The sequence below is a fragment of the Bos indicus x Bos taurus genome, chromosome 10, assembly GCF_003369695.1.
Source record: "Bos indicus x Bos taurus breed Angus x Brahman F1 hybrid chromosome 10, Bos_hybrid_MaternalHap_v2.0, whole genome shotgun sequence".
NCBI lineage: Eukaryota > Metazoa > Chordata > Mammalia > Artiodactyla > Bovidae > Bos > Bos indicus x Bos taurus.
Window position 1 is genome coordinate 47,602,706 of NC_040085.1, and position 21,723 is coordinate 47,624,428.

The following is a 21,723-nucleotide window of genomic DNA, read 5'->3' on the forward strand; positions in this document are numbered from 1 at the left end:
TAATAAAATTTTTGACTTTTAAGTGGTGTTAGAAGAAAAGAATGTGGTCTGACAGAAATGAATACAAGCATTTCCCCCCTTATAACACTTCCCTCTACTTCATGGTATGTTTATAGTGAATGAAACCTCAAATGAACACAGTGATGTAATTTACCTGTAACTTTGGATTGGTCATGTCATCTGCAGAAAAATTGCAAGTAGGGACATTTATTTCATTTTGAACTTTAAGGGGAAAGTAGGTTTACATAGCAAAGAAAAATCATTTACAATCTTGATCTCTAGTGGTAGTTATTGAAATCCATGATGACCAGTCCTTCTGTTTCCTTAACATTGGAATCTTAAATAGTGTTTGTTTTGAATGCTATGCAAAATTTATTTTAAAATATTGCAGAATTCACAGGTGAAAAGTGTAATTATCTAATGGCAGGTCATTAGCTCAGAACTTTGAGCTTAGCAAATTTCACTGTCTTCTACCAAGCAATTGAATATCTCAAATGATGACTATTTCAGCAGGCATCTTTAATGAGTAAGATTAAAGGTAAGAACATTTTTTCTTTTCAAAATGTTAGTGATGTATTAGTAGTTGTTTAAAAATTTATTGATCTCAAGTATGCTTTTGTACTTACAAGATTGTGGTGTACATTTTAATGATGAATTTTGTAATTCAATGAAATTTCATGTAGTGTGCTTTTTCTAATTTTTTAGATTTGTTTTTCTAATATTTTCACTGGTTATTACAATTCTGTCCCTTAAGCAGAATACCAGTATGGTTAAAGCCACAAAACAAGATTGGGAACATAAGCCTCTTATTGCTAGTTATTTCAATAATTTATTTTATTCTCATCTACCAGTTTCTTAGCCAGTAAAATGAAGAGTAATAAAAACCTGTCACCAACCTCCTTTGCAGAGATATTAAGAAAATTCAGTTTCCCCAGTTGAAATACCAACAATAATAGTAACACATGCTTAATAGCTTTCATTTTAATTGCTGCATAAAATCAGTTTATTAGAATAGCTATATGTGAAAATGATTAGCATGGTAATGTTTCTTTTGCAAGAATTTGAGATCAGTCTTTGATAACATTTCCAGTAATAAGCTGAAAAGGAGAATTCTTTTATGAAATATTTTTAAACTATTTTATAACCAATAGTTATATTATTTCACCTGTATGAATACTCTTGTTCACAATTAAATACCTGAGAGAATTACAAAACCTTTAACCTGGAAATGATAGACATTTATGTATTTTGTCACTTTTTTGTGCAAATTTTATTCATTTAGATTTTTTTTAGCAGAATTAGTTGAAAATTACTGTAAACACTGCCATATAGTACTTCAACTAAAAGGACTTGTCCTGTTTTAAATTATTTACATCTTCATGTAATAACTAAAATGTGCTTAAGTAATTTTGCTTAGTTATTAATATCTAGAAAAATAGCATCTATAAACCTAGTTTTTTTAATGTGCCCTTGGAGAATGGACAAGGAGGGGTGTTTGCCAACTCCATATTTCGTTAAATAACTATGGGATTAGCTTTTAGGATGGTTGATAATGTCTGTCCTACTGCTGCTGCTGCTAAGTCGCTTCAGTCATGTCCGACTCTGTGCGACCCCATAGATGGCAGCCCACCAGGCTCCTCTGTCCATGGGATTCTCCAGGCAAGAACACTGGAGTGGGTTGCCATTTCCTCCTCCAATGCATGAAAGTGAAAAGTCAAAGTGAAGTCGCTCAGTCGTGTCCGACTCCTAGCGACCCCATGGACTGCAGCCTACCAGGCTCCTCCGTCCATGGGAATTTCCAGGCAAGAGTACTGGAGTGGGGTGCCGTTTCCTTCTCCGATGTCTTCATTTTTGTCCATGAAATTTAAGTCAGTATAGTTGTTGCTTATGTTGAATATGTTAATCCTTAAGTACAGTTTAAGCCTTTATTAAGTTATGAATCACTTAACTATTTATTAATAACATTTCTGATCAGGTGGACATTCTACATACTCAGACTAAAATTGTTCAATATATCATCAAATAGTTATCAGCAATTTAAAACAAAGCTAGTTTTTATGTTAAATTGATATTAAAAAGATTTTATAGATGACATGTGCCTTTATTAATATTGTAATGTTACAGTTAGTATTTTTTTAGAAATAAAAGTTTACAGATTTATATTTAATATTTGAGCTATGCTTATGAATTTTTAAGAGAATGCATCCTTCAAAATTCTAAATTATTTCTGTAATTTTACTACCTCTAAAGTTAGTTAGTTGTAACATATATTGAAATGACACATTACTATTTCAAACTTTATTAATAGATAAAATATTTATTTTCTCTCACTTTTTGAGTCCTTTAGTAGTAAATACTGATGCATGTTATATATATTAGACATATAAACTTGCTTTCATTTTTTAAAGAGTAATGTCTTTTTGTCACATAGCTAATGTGTTATGTCTTTTTTTGAATTTGTACTTAACATGGAGAACATTTCTTAAGTGCTCTTGTTTTTAGAGAAGGAAATATTTATCTGTATTCATTTATTTAGAACATATATTGAACCTACTATTTATTCTTGTGCATTTTGTTTTTCCCTTAAAGTATTTATTATAGAGGTAATTTACTGTTATAGTATAAATGTACATTAATATGGATCTACATTTAAATTATTTTAGGCATGCAAAAAATTTGTTTCTTGTTTCTATATTATAAACATAAAATTAAACGCTCAATACTTATTTTGTTTTCAAGATTAAAAAATGAAGCTCCCACAAAGGAACAAGAATCTGTGTCTGAGGTAAATTATGTTGTATTTCCTACCTCTTAAAGATTTATACAATTGAAAGTATTGTTGGTGTGATTTATAAAACTTCAATTCAGTGTGTGTACATCCCTAGGAATTATTGTCATGTTATCAAAAAGAAAAATAATTGAGATTTTTGTTTTCATTAAAAAATATCTAACTCAGTAAAATTATAAAGTGGTTTATTTTCACAAAGACATTATTACGTTTCACATGCTTGTTATTTATTTCAATTAGTAAGTAATGGAGATAATTTTATGACTTAAAAATTCTGAAATCATTAAAATATCACATATTTGACAGATTGGAAAATCTTTTTAGGAAATTCTATTTTCTGAGACTCAAGATTTAAATAATTTTTAATATAGAAATATTTTGAATACATTTTAGCTATCTTAAAAAGGCAATCTGAATATAACACTCAGAGTTATCATATAAATTTTTTACTGGGCAGTCTGGGCTTCTCTGGTGGCTCAGTGGTAAAGAATCCACCTGTACTTCAGGAGACATAGGTTCCATCTCTGGGTTGGGACAATTCCCTGTCAAGGAAACGGCAACCCACGCCGGTACTCTTGCCTGGGAAATGCCATGAGCAGAAGAGACTGGCTGGGCTACAGTTCACGGGGTCACAAAAGAATGGGACATGACTTAACAACTAAACAACAACAAAACTGGGCAGTCTAATGTATGAGTGTAGAAATAATTTTGCTTTTGTAGTTGCTTTCTTGATGTCAGTTCTTAAAATATTGCATAATATAGCTTGTCTCTTTCTGAGTAAAAGTGAAGCAAGGTAGGTTCAGCATTTATTTTTTGAGTAGCATTTCTATGTTGTAGAGTAAATAAGTGAAACCTAGGCAGTACCAGCCTTCTCCCATGTGGCTGTCTTTTACAGAAAGTTTTCTTTTGTTTGATAGATTTTTAGCTACAAATAAATGTCTTTACTAGATATATGATTTCTTGGTTACTGGTTTGTGTTTTTGAGGAATTGGTACATTTTATCTATTATGAATTTATATGTATACAAATGTTTCTAGTAGTCCCTTATTATTTTGATGTCTGTTGGGTCTGCAATGATAATCTCTTTTATTCTTGATGTCGATATTTTGTGTGCTCTTCTTGTTTCTAATGTTATCATATATTTTACTTTTAATCTGGTTACAAAGACAATACAGTGTTACTATTTTTGTTTTAGTCTTTTTTAAAGCAATTAAATACTTAAACAATTTTCGTATTCACCTTTATTCTTACCATTTCTAGGGCTTGCTCTTTCTTTATGTAGTTATTGGTTTCTGTCTGGTATCACATTCCTTTTGCCTAAACTTCATTTGAAATATCTCATGTTGCAGATCTACTGGTAATTATTTATTCCATGCTTTTTTCCTTCAAAAAAATCTTTTGTTTTTCATTTTTGAAAATAAATTTTTGATGAGTATAGAATTCTGGATTTACTGTTTTCTTTCAGCAGTTTACAGACATCATTTATTGTCTCTTGGCTTATATATTTTCTGATGAGATGTCTTACTATAATTTTTGTCTTTGTTTCTATACGGGTATGTAAGTATGATTTTCTTTGGTTACCCTCAAGGTTTTTTGTCTTTGTCTTTAGTTTTTATCAGTTTGAACAAGATGTGTCTTAAGTCTGGTTTGTTCATTTGTTTGTTTATATGTTTATCTATTTTTTTTGACATTCATCCTGATTGGTATTCTCTGCCCTGTCCTGTATCTTCTACTTCTGGGGTTTCAATTTCACACATGTTATACCATTTGATGTTAATTCCTGTTCTTAAATGCCCTGTTCTAGTCTCCCACCTCACCTCCCCCCATACTTTTTTTTTTTTTTTTTTAAGTGTTTCAGTTTGGGTAATTTTTGTCTGTTGACCTGTTTACTGATTCATTTTTTTTTCAGTTGTTTAAGGTCCGTTGATGAACCCATCAAAAAATTTTTGCATTTCTTTTCTGTCATTGTGGTTTGCTTGGGTTATTTTCCCTAGCATTTCATTGGTTATTACAGTTTCTGATTTTTTGATAAAGTTTCCATCTGATCATGCATATTTCCTCCTTTTTCTACCAAAGCATATAACATAGTAATCATAATAATTTAAAATTTTCTTTCTAGTAGTTCTAATAGCTGGGTTATATCTAAGTATGGTTCTGCTGATTGTTTTATCTTTTGACATTACAGATTTTTTCCCCTTGCATTTTCTGTGAATGTGTGATTGAAAGCAAGGCATTATGTGTTGGACTAAGATAAATAGTATCTGAAAATGGGCATGCCTTTTCTCATCTTAGGCCATTAATGTGAGATTTGGTCCACGTAGTAGTGAGTTGGGAGAAGGTAGTGACACCCCACTCCAGTACTGTTGCCTGGAAAATCCCATGGATGGAGGAGCCTGGTAGGCTGAAGTCCATGGGGTCACCAAGAGTCGGACACGACTGAGCGACTTCACTTTCACTTTTCACTTTCATGCATTGGAGAAGGAATTGGCAACCCACTCCAGTGTTCTTGCCTGGAGAATCCCAGGGACGGCGGAGCTTGGTGGGCTGCCGTCTATGGGGTCACACAGAGTCGGACATGAACTGAAGTGACTTAGCATCGGCAGCAGCAGTAGTGAGTTGACTTGGGTTTATTTTTTATCTCTATGGCTACCCTTCATATACTGCCAAGTTCAATTCCTGTAGTATTTCCTTGTGCTTAATGTGGAAGTTATGTTACTGGAGGTTTTTTTTTCCTCAGTATCCTTGCTCCACACTCAGCTTTAGTCTTTTTTTTGTGGGATTGAGCCATAGAGATTTTCTTTCTCTCTCTTTGCACTCTTGCCTTTCTTCCAACAGTACTGCTCTTGCTTATTATTTGATGTTTGCTATCCTAGTGGGCTTCCCTGGTGACTCAGATGGTAATCAATCTGTCTGCAGTACAGGAGATGTGGGTTCAGTCTCTGGGTTGGGAAGATCCCCTGGAGAAGGGAATGGCAACCCACTCCAGTATTCTTGCCTGGAGAATTCCATGGACAGAAGAGCCTGGCAGGCTACAGTCCATGGGGTTGGAAGAGTCAGACATGACTGAGAGGCTAACACTTTCACTTTCTTTTCATCCTAGTGGTGGGTGGTAGGGGTTGGTATGATGTTCTCTGTTGTCCTGAGGTTTTCAAGCTGGCTCTGTAGAATAGAAATGTTTTCTTCTGTCACCCAGCCACAGTTGGCCCCTATGCCCTGGGGACAACAGGGTTTGCCTCTCTTTTTTCCAAATATGTAAAGGCATGGACGTAAAGAAAAACCTATGAATTCATAATTTCTAACAACATCCATTGACTCTTTCCTGATATATTCATGTTGAATAAACTCATCAGACTCTTACTTTCCTTTGATTGCCCTGTTGCATCTGTGTCAAGTAAAACCAACCTTTTCATATACATCAACAAACTTCCTGAAGTTTATTTATTTATTTTTTCATTAAAAGCAAAAAAGCTTATGCTAAAAATTTAGCAGGCCATAAGCAGAGTTAAAGGAAGCCATATTACATGGAAGGCTACATAGAACAGTTTGGTCTGGGTACTTCTTTCAAGCATATATGTGCTGTGGATAGTCCCTTAATAGACCCAGGCATTTAAGTACACATGTAATATGGAGGATAGCTTGGATCAAACTTCAAGGTTTTGATCTGATACACTGGAGTGGAATCAGTGTTAAAACTCAATAGTATTTTCCTGTTGTCATATTTTCGTTTGTATAGTTTTACATTTTCTCCATCAAAATCAATTCCTTTCATAGTATATAGACTGTATATGGGAATTCATATTGTATAGTGGTTTTCTAAAACAGCCTCTGTTCTGCTGCTCTGTATACATTGCAACATTCTACTGCTTTCATATCCTCACTATATGTATACCATAACCCTTCCCCTGTAGTCTTAGAGTTAGTTTAGTTTCATTATAACTAAGTAAAGGCTGAGAGAGAGAAGGTAGGTACAGATTCCTTTCTCTTTCCTTGCTTCCTTCCTTGGCTATTAGGGAACACTGGATAGCAAGTTCTAGGAATTTGTATTGGCAGCAAAGATTAATAAAATTATTTCCCTGTCCCCAAGGTGGTCAGAATCTAGTAGGACAATTAGACATGAAAAACTTATAATCCAATATTTTAAGTGTATCAGCTGTGGTAGGTTCACATGAAAAAGTATTTCTCCCTTTTTTAAAAATATTTTTTTTCTCAATTCAAACATACACATAAAAATAGGGGTTCCCTGTTACTTCATTAATGAAATGACAAATTGGTCTATTCCTTTAAGGCTGCTTGGGGATATCCATAAAGAATTTCTAAGGTCTTTGTTTTTCTTTTGTGTTATGTTTTGGTTCTTTTTTTTTTTTTTTTCTTGGCTTTGTAAGTTTTTCAGACATAAGAGTTTGAGACTTTGTAAAATTACATTTTATCTTTATCAAATTAAAAGTTAAAAATTTGTGTGCATAGTTTATCATAAAAGTAGTGACTCATCTCCTTCACCCTTTTCCATTCAGGTCTTTAGAGGCAGCCATTTTCAGCTCTTTCAGCTATTTGATCTCGTATTTATTTTATTATTATTTGTTAATATAACCGTATTTTGATTTGTCTTTTTTTGAACTATGACTGATTGTTAATAGTAGTTAAGGATTTACTTCTCTAGACCACCATCTCTACTTTCCTCTTTCCTCCTAACCGCAGCATCCCAACCAGGGCCAGAATTAGAGTGAGGCAAGTAAGGCCTCACCTCTGGCGAAAAATTTAAGGGGGCTTCAAAAAAATTTAATAATCAGATAAACATTTTCATTTATATTTTTAAGAACAAAAATTAATGCAAAGTAATCCATGATGAGCATAATTTCAAAGCTGTAATTAAAGACAGCATCCAGCCCTGCCCTTCTGTGACCCTAGAGTCATGCACATAGGGAACATAAACACAAGGTCTCACTTCTGTTTTTTTTTTATGATCCTTGTTCAGTCATGAGGGAAGGTGACACATTTTCATTGCTTGTAACTTCACGTTACTGCTAAGTAAAAGGGAAAGTTATTATTAATTACAAATCTATGTTTGTGATTTTTTTACATTATTAACAACACTAAGGTAAGTAATACCGATGTTAGTTATTAATATATTTGACCTTTCATAAATAAGATTGATTTGATGAAATGTGAAAATTTTCTGAAAAAGTGTTTTCTTACCAGGAAACTTTATACTTTCTTCACTGAAAACAGTGAAATTTATTGTTACTCACTTGTTTATATAAAAAATATTTTTCACTACTTTTTTCACCACATTGGTCTGGAAATCTGGTATATAGTTTTCTGTTGTTTATAGTAACTGATTCTTGTATTTTTCACACAAACATTTGTGTAGACCTGTTTGTTAAATATCATAACAATATTCAGTGTGAAATAATACTGAATGTGTTAATTAAAAATAAGTATTTAAAATTTATACTAAAATTCTTTAAATATAATATCTAAAAACTCAAGTGGTCTATTGTTTAGAAGAAGAAAAATGCATGTAAATGTAAAGGTTAATCAGAATTATAGGGAAGAGTAACAGGTTTGGTATAAAAAAAATTTCAGCTACTTGAAATCTAATGTTAACACTATTAGAGTAGAATTACTATGAAATTTAGAGTTAAATAAATAATTTTTTTAATTGTGTGAAAAAGACAAGAAAATTAAATGTTAGAAATTTCAGAAGCTAGTAATATAAGCATGTGCAATAAAATAAGAAAATGCCATTGAATTAAAATTATAATTCATTGCAGCCACCTATTTCTAATAAAGTAAAATGATTTTAATAGAGCATAGGCCCATCCAAGAACAAAATGCAAATTTTAAAGTATGTCTTTCACCTGGTGGGCACAGATTTTTCTAAAGCTGAGTCTTTTAAAAGCAGTCTAATGGTGAGTTAGTTAATTGTGATTGGATTATTTATTCCAGAGAATCCTTGTCTTTAGTTTTTTTTCCTGTGGATTCTTTTTGCAAAAATGCAACGAAATTAAATATTTGCAACTCAAAAAATGGTTTCAAAGGTTTGAAAAATTTAAACAGAATTTGTGATAATGAAAATTTCATATTTCATCATGATGCTTTTTTAAATGGACATGTTTTTTAATGTGTATCCAAACTGATAGTTTAATAGGTAATGCTTTATAAAATGTGATAAAATACATGAGTGACTTTACATATGTATGTTTTGTACAAAAAATAATTTCTCTCAAAGGATCACAAGAAATTATTGGAAGTTCAGATCCTGAAATACTCTAAATTCAGTTGAACTAAAAACATTAAAATCATATAGCTAATCATTAAAAATATTCTGTGTTTCATTTGTATAGTAAAGTTCAAAACATTTATAGTGTTACTAGGAAATCCTGTTGTCTAAAATACTATGGAGAATGAAAGAAGTAAAACAGTCCTTTTTACTTTTTTATTATAAACCAGGTATAGTACATCATGAGTGAATGTTTTTGATTACCAGGTATATTTACATTAAGAATGATATCATTGCAAGAGAAGAAAGTTTCAACTTAATTGAAATAAAACAAGTTGGATAATTATACCTCAATAAAGCTATTATTAAAAATAAACTAGACATGGTCTAGATTATCACATTTTGATAAGGTAGAAAGGGATACTTATATAAAAAAATGGTCATGGCCAGGATATGATAATGGAATAGATATGGCAGATGTATAGAAGTTTATATAAGCCAGTATTTCTCTCCCTAAATAATTATGCCAAATTTGTGCCTTTCTCAGCTCATAATCATAATTTAATATAAAAAATTATACATCTGTAAATTTAAATATCTTTTTTTTAGTATTGTACAAAGGATATATATTTTAGGAGTAGGGTAATATAGTGAGCAGATGAAATATTCTTGTCAATTCTGAAAACAATATTAAAATCACGTACAGATCCCTGATAAGCATCAAGATTAAACTCAAGCAAGATACTTGATACTTTACACACAAATTATAGACATTTATCAGCTATGAGAAGAAATAGTTTCAAATGTCAAAATACTTTATTTTGAGATCAAAAACATCTTGGTAAAAATATATTACAGATTTTTATAAAAATTATCTATATTTTGAACAAAGTGGCAAAAGTTTAATAAAGTTTTACAGTTAGAAAACATGACCGTGTATAAATCTCCATGCTTTATAAAAATCCTATTCTTTTGCTTTCCACAAATGAGAGAAAGTAATGTTGAAAGTGTGTCCAGTGAATGTAAAACTTGAGCAAGAGATGTGAATATTCTCCCTGAATTTGAAAATAAATGAAAAATTGGCAATGTATGATTCACTAAATGAGACTATTGATAATTATGGGAAAAGTGATTATCAAGTAAACATTCAGGTTATAAATGCCCTAACTTCATATTCGAAATAGATATATGAAAAGTTAAATAAAATGTCTTCAGATTTTGAACTTTTAAACTGGAGCAAAGTTATTTTCTATAAATTACATCTGATTTACAAAAAGTAGCTGCTGACTCAGTCCTTAAATATTTTGACAATAAAAGTTCTATAGAAATTTCGTATGAAGTAGTTGAAAGCAACATAGAATATAAGCAGTATATTTGTGTCTTCTAAAACTGATTAACAAAGTGATACCCAGATTTTAAAACAATGCCACGGTCTCGGTAAAATGAAGTTTCAGTAAGCTAATTTTAAATTATTTAAAATTGTCATTTGATCAAGACAAATTGCCAAATATGATAGTTTACTTATTTGAAAACAAGATAAGAAAAAATTAGATTTTGAAAATATTATTGATGTGCTTGCTTCCACTAAAACCAGTAAAGTAAAATAGTAACAAATTCTGGTTTTTGTTGGAATAAAATGTTTAAACTTAAACTACTGTTTGAGTTTAATATACTTACTTTTCAAGTTTTCAACACTTTTCAACTACGTAAGTGTTCTGTGGGGAAAAACTTATAAACTATACAGAGAGGAGGATTCTGAGAAGATGACATAGTAGGAAGCACCGGGGATCTGGCTTCCCACCTAGACAGCAATTGCACAGGCTGAATCTATCTGATACAACTTTTTTGAAACTCTTGAGTCTGTTAAAGGCTTGTAACTTCCAGGAGAAGACTTGCAGAGTGAATTTCAGTTAACTTACATCAATTTAAGCACTTAACACTGTAGCAACCATATGGCAGGCAACTGTGCCCATGTTCCTAGAGCAGCTTGCATGCAACTTATGCGAGCTAGAGTGGGCAAAAAAGACCTTGTCCTCCAGATACTGGGAATCTGTGCTGTTATCATTGATTGCTGCTGCTTAACACAGAGTTTTGAAGACAAGGAAGTGGGCTCAGTATTGCTGCACCTCCTCCCTTTCTTGCAAGCACCTTCCCCTCCAGCTGAAGTGACTTCCAAGGGATTTAAGTGCACAGTCCTTTTTCTTCCTTCATCTTTCTCTTTTCCCCCTTTCAGGAGCCAGATATTAACAACTTATTTAACAGTGACACAGTAATACATCTTTTATTACCCAAACCTTATTGACCAAAGTCTTTCAACATTCACTTACAGAACAAATTGCCAGCCACTGGCATTAGTTTCTGCAAAAATCCCCTGGTCAATAATGTGTTTGGGGATTGTCCTAACACATTATTGTCCTAGTCAATAATGTGACTAGGACATTCAAAATCAACTGTATATGTGGGTAAAATTAGAAGTGATTGTATATGCCAAGGGAAAGGCTCAGAAAAGACATGAGAAGACCTCAGGTTTACACCTCAGGCTGATTTGGGAACAGAGATAGCCTACAACAATAAAAATGTTTTAATTAAAATAAAACCAGAAAACGCTGGGCTAGGGGGAGAATCTGATTCTCAGAGTTACTACATTATTAGACTCAGAGTACAACACTCTAGTGTTCAAGAAACAATCACAAGGCGTACAAAGAAACAGGCAAGAATGGCCCATTCAAGAGAAAAAATTCAACAGAAACTTCTGAAAAAGACATGTGCCAGATACACTAGACAAAGACTTTAAAGCAACTGTCATAAAGATGCCCAGAGAACAAAAGAAAGGTGTGGTGAAAGTCAAGAAAATAGTATATGAACAAAATGGAAATATAAGTAAAGGGATAGAAAACCTAAAAAGAAATTCTGGAGATGAAAAGTGCAATAACTGAAGTTGAAAAATTCACTAGAGGATTCAAAGGCAGATTTGAAAAGAGAAGAATCAACAGACTTGAAGTTAAGACAGTAGAAGTTACAGAGTTTGAGGAACAGAAAGGAAACAGCTTGGAGAAAAGTGAACAGAGCCTACGGGAAGTATAGGCCACCATGGAGCAGACCAACATGCACATGATGAGAGTCTCAGAAGGAAAAGAGAGAGAAAGGGGCAGAGAGACTATTTGAAGAAAAAGAGATTGCAGACTTCCCAAATTTGATGAAATACATGAATATAACCATTCAGGAAACACAAAGAATTCCAAGTAAGGTGAATTCAAAGAGACCCACACTGAGACATATTATAATTAAACTTCTAAAAGGTAAAGCAAGAATCTTGAAAGCAGGAAGGAGAAATGAATCGTCACATACAAGGCATTCTTAATAATATTATCTACAGACTTCTAATCAGGAATGTTGGAAATCAACAGGCAGCGGGTTGATATATTCAAACCACTACAAAGAAAAAAAAGTATCAAGAATTCTATATCCCACAATACTATCCCTCAGAAGTTAGAAATTAAGACATTGTCACATAAACAAAACTAAGAGTTCTTGACCACTAGATCTGCCCTACCAGAAGTGCTCAGGGAATTCTCCATGGTGAGACAAAAGGGCAGTACATGAAACTCAGCTCTGTAGCAAAATAAGTATCTCAATAAAGGTAAGTGCATGGGCGGTTTAAAACTACTACTCTGTAACAGTGATTTGTAATTGTACCTAATACTTTTTGTTTTCTTATGTGGGTTAAGAGATGAATGAACTTAATAAAAACAATTAGTGTAAGACCAAATATTTCTCTAACTCTGCAACTCTAAATTTTGTTTCCTACATAAGTTAGGGTACTAATGCATTTAGTTTATATTTAGGTATATAATGAATAAAGTTGTAATTTTGTGACATTGACAAACAAAAGGAATGGGCATGGAACTATAAAGGAACAAGAGTTTTTGTATTGATATCTTATTGAAATTAGTGGGTATAAATTTGTGTTGGAGAGTTATAACTTAAACATAATCCTCAAAGTAACCACGAAAACAGCTGTAAAATATACACAAGGGGAAATGAGAAAAGAACTTAAACATTTCACTACAGAAAATCAGTTAAACAGAAAAGAGGTCAGTAATGCAGGAAATGAGAGCCAGACAAGTTGTAAGATATATAGAAAACAAACAGCACAATGACAGATAAGTCCCTCCTTATCAATAATTAATCTGAATGTAAGTGAATTAAACTTCCCAATCAAAAGATGAGGTTAGTGGAGTGGATAAAAACACATGATCCAACTACATGCTGTGTACAGGAGACTCACTTGAAATTCAGAGACACAAGGGAAAAGTGAAAGGATGAAAAATAGTCCATGCAAATAGTAACCAAAAGAGCATGGATGGCTTTACTAATAGACTATTAAAATAGACTTTCAGTCAAAAAAGCTTATAAGAGAAAAGGAGAGACATTATATATTAATAAAAAGTTTAATACTGCAAGAAGATATAACAGTTATGAATATTTGCACACCTAATAACGGACCATCAATTTATATGAAGGAAAAATTCATAGAGTTGAAGGGAGAAATAGACTATTCTGCAGTCATAGTTGGAGACTTCAATAACCTACTTCCAATAATTGATAGAATAATCAGACATAAGTAGGGAGCTAGGAAGTTTATTAATAAACCTATTAGATTTTGCATACATACACAGAACACTGTACCCAGCAATGACAGAATACACTTTCTTGTCAAGTGCACATGGGACATTTTCCAGGACAGACCATATAGTATAAGCCACAAATTAAGCATCAGTGAATTTTAAAATATAGATGTCATACAAAGTATCTTCTCTGATCACATCAGGACAATATCAGGTATCAAAAAGGGAAAATGAAAAATTCATCAGATCATAGAAATTAACACACTTTAAAACAACCAGTGGATTAAAGAAATCACAAGGGAAGTTAGAAAATACTTAGATCTAAGAATGCAAGCAAAAACACAACATAACCAAAACTTTAAAAATTCAGTGGAAGTGATACTGAAGGAGAAATATATGGCTGTAAATCCTTACATTAAAAAATGAGAGATCTCAAAGCAACAACCCAACTGTACAACTTAATGAACTAGAAAAAAAAACGCAAACTAAACCCAGAGCTAACGGCAGGAAAAAAATAAGATTAGTGTGGAAATAAATAGAGAATAGAAAAGCAATAGAGAAAAATTGGCTTATTGCAAAGACCAATGAAATTGAGAAACCTTTAGCCAGAAATACTTAAAAAGAGAGAAGATTTAAATTATTAAAATCAGAAATGAAAGTTGGGACAGTAGAACTATTTCTGTAGAAACAAAAATGATCATAAGAGAGTACTGTGAACCATATGCCAGTGAATTGGATAACCTACATGAAATGGACAAGTCGCTAGAAACTTGAAACAGCAGGACTAAATCATAAAGAAATAGAAAACCTGAATAGACACATAACTAGAGTGAATCAGTAAGCAAAAATCTAACAAAGAAAACCTCTTGACTTGACAACTTCTTTAGTGAATTCTAAAAAACATCTAAATAAGAACTAACACCTCTTCTTTTACACTTTTCCAAGCACTGAAGTGGAAGAAATAGTTCTAAACTCATTTTATGAGGCCAGCATTACCTTGATACCAAAGCCAGAAAAAGACACTAGAAGAAAGAAAACTAGACCAAGTTCCTTATGAACATTGATGCAAATATCCTCAACAAAGTTCTAGTAAACAGAATTCAGCCACATATTAAAAGGATTATATACCATGAACAAATGGGATTCATTCCTGAAATGCAGGAGTGGTTCAATATATGAATATGATCAATGTAATAAGCCAAATCAATGAAAGAAAGCAATAAAAGCCACATTATCACCTCAATTGATGCAGAAATTGTGTTTGACAAAATTCAACACACTTGAATAATAAAAATGCTCAGCAACCTAGGAATAGAAGGAAACTACCACAACATGATAAAGCCATATAAGAAAAACCCCACAGCAAACATCATACTCAATGGTAAAAGACTAAAAGATTTAATTCTTAAGATCAAGAAGAAGGCAACATGGCCACTTTCACTACTTTCCAACATAGGAAGTTTTAGGCAGAGCAGTTAGTCAAGAAAAAGAAATAAAAAGCATCCAAACTGGAAAAGAAGTAAAATTATATATGTTGGCAGATGGTATCATTTTATATATAGAAAACCCTGAAGATTCCACACAAAAACCATATTAGAATTAAAGTTAATTCAGCCAAATAGTAGGATACAGGGTCAACATACAAAAATTGATTGTATTTCTATACACAAGAAATGAACAATCTGAAAAGGAAATTACAAAACAATTTGCAATAGCATAAAAAAATAAAGTACTTAGGAATTAACTTATCAAAGAGTAGTAAAAGACTTCTACAAAGAAACTATAAAACCTTGCTGAAAGAAATTAGAGAAGACATAAATGGAAAGACAACCCATGTTCATGAATTGAAAGACTTAATATTGTTAAAACACCAGTACTACTCAAAGCAATCTACAGATTTATTGCAATCCTTACAAAAATCCCAAAGATTTTTTTTTTTGCAGGAATAAAAAAACTCATCCTAAAATGTATATGGAAACTCAAGGAACTTCAAATAGCCAAAACAGCTTTGAAAAAAAAAAACAAAAAAAAACAGCAGTCAAACATCCTGATTTTAAAATTTACAACAAAGCTACGGTAAACAAAACAGTGTGGTATTAAGACAAACCCATAGACCGGTAGAATAGAATAGAGAGCCTCGAGATAAACCTTTATATATATAGGGTCAAGTGATTTTTACAAGGATGCTAAGACCAATGATGAAAGGACAGTCTGTTTAATAAATGATGCTGGCAAAACTGGATATTCACATGCAAAGAATTAAGTTGAACTTTTACCCAGCACTATACACAAACACTATATACAAACATTAGCTCAAAATTGATGAGGGTCTTAAGTGTAATACCTAAAATGATAAAACTCTTAGAATAAAACAAAGGACAAAAGCTTCATGATGTTGAAATTGGCAGTGAGTTTTTGGATATTGCACAAAGGTACAGGTAATGAAAAAAAAATTGTACAAATTAAAAATTTTGTGCATCAAATCAAAACCACAATGAGGTACCATTTCATGCCAGTCAGAATGGCTGCTATCCAAAAGTCTACAAGCAATAAATGCTGGAAAGGGTGTGGAGAAAAGGGAACCCTATTACACTGTTGGTGGGAATGCAAACTAGTACAGCCACTATGGAGAACAGTGTGGAGATTTCTTAAAAAACTGGAAATAGAACTGCCATATGACCCAGCAATCCCACTGCTGGGCATACACACCGAGGAAACCAGAATTGAAAGAGACACATGTACCCCAATGTTCATCACAGTGCTGTTTATAATAGCCAGGACATGGAAGCAACCTAGATGTCCATCAGCAAATGAATGGATAACAAAGCTGTGATACATATACACAATGGAGTATTACTCAGCCTTTAAAAAGAATACATTTGAATCAGTTCTAATGAAGTGGATGAAACTGGAGTCTATTATACAGAGTGAAGTAAGCCAGAAAGAAAGACACCAATACAGTATACTAACGCATATATATGGAATTTAGAAAGATGGTAACGATAACCCTGTATGCAAGACAGCAAAAGAGACACAGATGTATAGAACAGTCTTTTGGACTCTGTGGGAGAGGGAGAGGGTGGGATGATTTGGGAGAATGGCATTGAAACATGTATAATATCATGTGAAACGAATTGTCAGTCCAGGTTCGATGCATGATACAAAATGCTCAGGGCTGGTGCACTGGGATGACCCAGAGGGATGGTACGGGGAGGGAGATGGGAGGGGGGTTCAGGATGGGGAACACATGTATACCCATGGTGGATTCATGTTGATGCATGGCAAAACCAATACAATATTGTAAAGTTATTAGCCTCCAATTAAATAAATTTATATTAAAAAAATTTGTGCATCAAATATTCTACCTGGAGAATAAAAAGGCAACCCATAGAATATGAGGACATACTTGCAAATCATATATCTGTAAGGGATTAATATCCAGAATATATAGAGGATTCATAAACACAATAACTACAAAACCACCCAACTAAAAAATGCATAAAGGACTTGAACAGACATTTTTTTCAAAGAAGATTTATCAATGGCCAATAAACACATAAAAAGGTGTGCAATGTCACTAAATATTAGATAAATACAAATCAAAACTACAGTGAGGTACCATTTCACACCCATTAGGCTGGTTACTTTTTAAAAAAAGAAACATAAAAGCCCCACAAAATCTCCAGAACCAGAAGACAAATGATGATGATGATGTGAAGATATTGGAGACCTTGTGCATTTAAGTGAGTGAGAGAAAGTCGCTCAGTCATGTCTGACTCTTTGCAAGTCCATGGCCTATACAGTCCATGGAATTCTCCAGGCCAGAATACTGGAGTGGCTAGCCTTTCCCTTCTCCAGGGGATCTTCCTGACCCAGAGATCAAACCCAGGTCTCCTGCATTGCAGGGTGAATCTTACCAGCTGAGCCACAAGGGAAGCCCAAGAATACTGGGGTGGGTAGCCTGTCCCTTCTCCACCAGATCGTCCCGACCCAGGAATCCAACCGGGGTCTCCTGCATTGCAGGCAGATTCTTTACCAACTGAACTATCAGGAAAGTTGGTGGCAAGGTAAAATGGTATATCCATTGTGGAAACCAGTATGGCCGTTCCTCAAAAAATTATATGGTCCAGCAGTTCCTCAAGAGTTGAGATATTTGTACCCCTGTTTTCATAGCAACATTATTCATAATAGCTAAAATATGGAAGTAAACCAAGGGTCCATCAACAGATGAATGGATAAAAAATGTGGTATACACCCCATTTGAAGTAAGAGAATTCTACAATATGGATGAACTTTGATGACATTTTGCTAATCAAATGTTAGTCACAAAAAGATATATGATTTCATTTATATGAGGTACTGAGAGTAATCAAAAAAGAGTATAGTGGTTGTTTCCAGAGTCTGGGGGAGGAGGGAATAGGGAGTTATTGTTTAATTGGTATAGATTTTTCAGGTTTACAAGATGAAAAAAATTATAGGGGATGGATGGTGGTAATGGTTGTGTAACAATGTGAATGTATTGCTATTTAATACCACTGAGCTATACATTTAAAAATGGTTAAAATGGTAAATTTTATATGTATTTTGTCTCTGGTAACTCTGTGGCTTGGCATAGCACTGATCTCAGCCCAGTTAACAGCACAACTTTTTTATTTTTTAAAATTTGTAACTGCTAGGTTTTCATTGCTGTGCAGGCTTTTCTCTAGTTGCAGAGAGTGGGAGCTACTCTCCAGTTGGAGTGTGCAGGCTTCTCATTGCAGTGGCTTCTCTTGTTATGGAGCACAGACTCTAGAACATGAGGACTTCAGCAGTTTCGGCTCATGGGCTCAATTGTTGGAGCTCCCAGACTCTAGAGCACGGGCTCACTAACTGTGACACATGGGCTTAGTTGCTCTGCAGCATCTGGGATCTTAGTTCAGGGATCTAACCTATGTCTCCTGCATTGGCAGGCTAGTTCTTTACCAAAGAACCACCAAGAAATCCCAACATCACAATTTTTGGTACCACTATACTGAGCGACTTCACTTTCACTTTTCACTTTGATGCGTTGGAGAAGGAAATGGCAACCCACTCCAGTGTTCTTGCCTGGAGAATCCCAGGGACGGGGGAGCCTGGTGGGCTGCCGTCTGTGGAGTTGCACAGAGTCGGACACGACTGAAGCGACTTAGCAGCAGCATACTGAGCTAGGAAATGTACAATAATTTTCTTTCCTATACTTCATTTTGTTTTTCTGAGGTAAAATTATATTTTTACTGATTTGTTTACTCTTCTGTGTACCTAATGCTTTTTTTAAATGCTGCAGTTTGTTCAGTATCTGGAAGTATTTTTTTCAGAATGTTCACACATATCCAAAAAAATTGTTGGAGGATCTGGAGATCTTCTCTCCAGTCAGCTTTAAACTAGTTACTCTCTAAGCTTGATGCATAGTTTGTTGATCAGGGTTTTACTTTGCCACTTTGTTGTGTTGGATGTCCTGTTTCCTGAACTGTGAGTCCTTTTATTGTTTTACTCCTTATTTTGATGAAATATGTCCTTTAACAATTTCCATAGAAAGGTTGCGTCTTTTTTCACTTCATGTAAATTTATAACTATTTATTCTAATGATATTAATGGTTTGGCAATAGAAAACATTTTTCCTATGCATTTTTAAAAGTATTGTTTTCATTATGTCTGATGCCATTTTTGGTCCACTTGGTGTTTATATTATTTTGTTCTTTGGAAACTTTAATGTTTATCTCAAGTGTTTTGAAATTTCATATGTTCACCCATCATCCTTTTTTCTTTCATTATGGTACAAATTTGATAAGCCTTTGTAATCTTAGATATTTATGTTTGGGGGAAATTTTCTTGTTTTATTTCTTTGGTAAATTTTCACTTTTATTTTCTTCTCTGTTCTCTCTCTTTTTTTTTTTTTTTGGAAACTCCTATTGATGACAGCTACTTTCTGCATCAACTTCTCTGATTGTATGGCATTTTCTTTCTTGCCTTCCATCTTTTTGTCTTTTCATTCGGTCTTTCAAAAAAGATTTTCTAAACTTAATTACTTATTTTAGTTGCCATATATTTATTTTGAATTGCTCTTTAGTTTTTTATTTGTTCTTCAGTTGTTTTCAGTTTTTTTTTTGTTCTTGTTTAATGTATATAATAATATATCATATCTCCAGGAATATTGAATATATATATCATATATATTTATTTTGTTTCTGGCAAAGTCTCTGATGTCTCCTAGCCTCTTTCTTTATTCTCTTGTTTATTTTAATCTGTGTAATGTAAAGGATGTCTACACCTTGAATGTTCATTCATGTTAAAAATTAAAGCACAAAAAAGATGATCAAAAACCCTATGTTTGTACAGGGACAGGTTGTGCAGTGCAGCATACCACAGGGTACATTCCTATTTCATCTATCTATTCCCCCTAGTACTCCTAAAATTTATTGATGTTTATGGTACTAGAAAATAAAAATATGAAATTTAAAAAATATTGTTACTTAAAATATATAAATATTTTCATGAAAAATAACTATTTGCAAACAAAAAGAAATTTATTTAGAATAAATTGTTCTACACTTTTGCTTATCTTTTTAATGTCTAGTTAAGCAGAAGGAAACTAGATTCTTGTGTTTCTGCGTTCAGTCTGTTGTGATATATTTTGATTGAAATATATAAAGAATACCCAGCTTCAACCAGTACTTTAATAATCTCAGATAATTATGATATTCTTTTTATGACATCAAAATTAGACGTGGAAATTTTCTTAAAGCTTTGTTGCAATGTGGAATCTGACATCATATCACTGAACATTTTGTACTCTGCGGTTCATTAAAATCTACTGGTCAGGCTTGCACTTTGTTTGGATCTTTTATCCGTATGTGATTTTATAACATTGTTCATTAGTCATTTAGAGTATATTTGTTCTATATATTCAATATATAGAATATATACAAGTCACATAGATCCTCCAAGTTTTGCCATGTTTCATATTACAAATCAGGTAATCACATTCATTAGTATTAGCATTTATCTCATGAATAGTAGATACAAGTTATCCTAAGATTTAAATTTTTCTTGAATTTTATTCCTGGCAACAAACACTGTTTGATTGTTTACTTTAATGTGACGTACTCATTTTGTCATTTTTGAAGAAAATACATTCTGAATACTCGGGTCTAAATATTCATAGTTTGACAGTCATTCTTTAAAAATAAAAATGATGTTCCATGAAAAAAAATTTGGCCAAGTTCATCTTACAACTAAATCACAGACCCAAGTGTTTTTGGTGTGCAGCAGCAGTACTTTATGCATGCTTGGTATTTCATTACACAGACTATTCAAAAGACATATACTCAAGGGTTGACATTTAGTAAAATTAATTTTACTGCTGGTGTATGCCAGTGGAGAATACAGTGACTGGTTCAATGTCAGTGCCTTGATTTGTGTTAAAATGTCAGCTTTTTTACTCATTACTGCTTCGTACCAAGAATTTTAACCTCACATGCCTCCTAAAAGTGTCTTGGAGGCCCCATATGTCTGTGAACCAACTTGGAGAACTGCTGACATGGATTATGTTGTGAAGGTTGCTTCATGGATTACTGTGCTGTATGACATGCTCAGTCTACTTGGCAATTTTTTAGACTTCAGCATAGGAAAATCAGATGCTGAGGTGACTTATTCTTTGGTAGGAAGGATGCTCTCAAAGTTTTTGAGGCTGATAATTTTCTTCAAAGAGGAATCTCCTAGATTCCAGCTGGGGTTGGTGGAGTGATGAGTGGTTCCTCTGGCTGCTAGCATTCTGGGAGCCAGGCAGAGAGATAAATGAGGATCACTTTATTCAGTTTATGGACCTTTACTAAATTTTTCTGTTTTCTTTCAGTAACTCTTACCTGCCCTTTGCCATTCCTGGTGTTCACAAGTCCATAGACAGTCTCCAGTTCAAAGACTTGGCCTTTGGCCTAAGCAGTAGAGGAAAGAATAGGTACCTGTTGTGTGAGTTGGGGAAAGAGTATTTAGATTTCTCAGCAGTATTCATTCTTTATTTTTACCTTTTATGTATTGAATATTGTACTGAATTTCTCCAAATACCAGATCTG

General features: G+C 33.2%; 1 protein-coding gene across 5 annotated transcripts in view; it reads left to right on the forward strand.

Annotated features, from left to right (window-relative positions):
* The window catches only part of ZNF280D (zinc finger protein 280D), a 130,169-nt gene that overhangs the window by 102,044 nt on the left and 6,402 nt on the right, over positions 1-21,723 (forward strand). For all 5 annotated transcript variants that reach the window (XM_027553917.1, XM_027553916.1, XM_027553918.1 and 2 more), the window contains one exon: positions 2,740-2,785. In XM_027553917.1, coding sequence (XP_027409718.1) covers positions 2,740-2,785 — 46 coding nt within the window. The remainder of the gene's footprint in view (positions 1-2,739; positions 2,786-21,723) is intronic.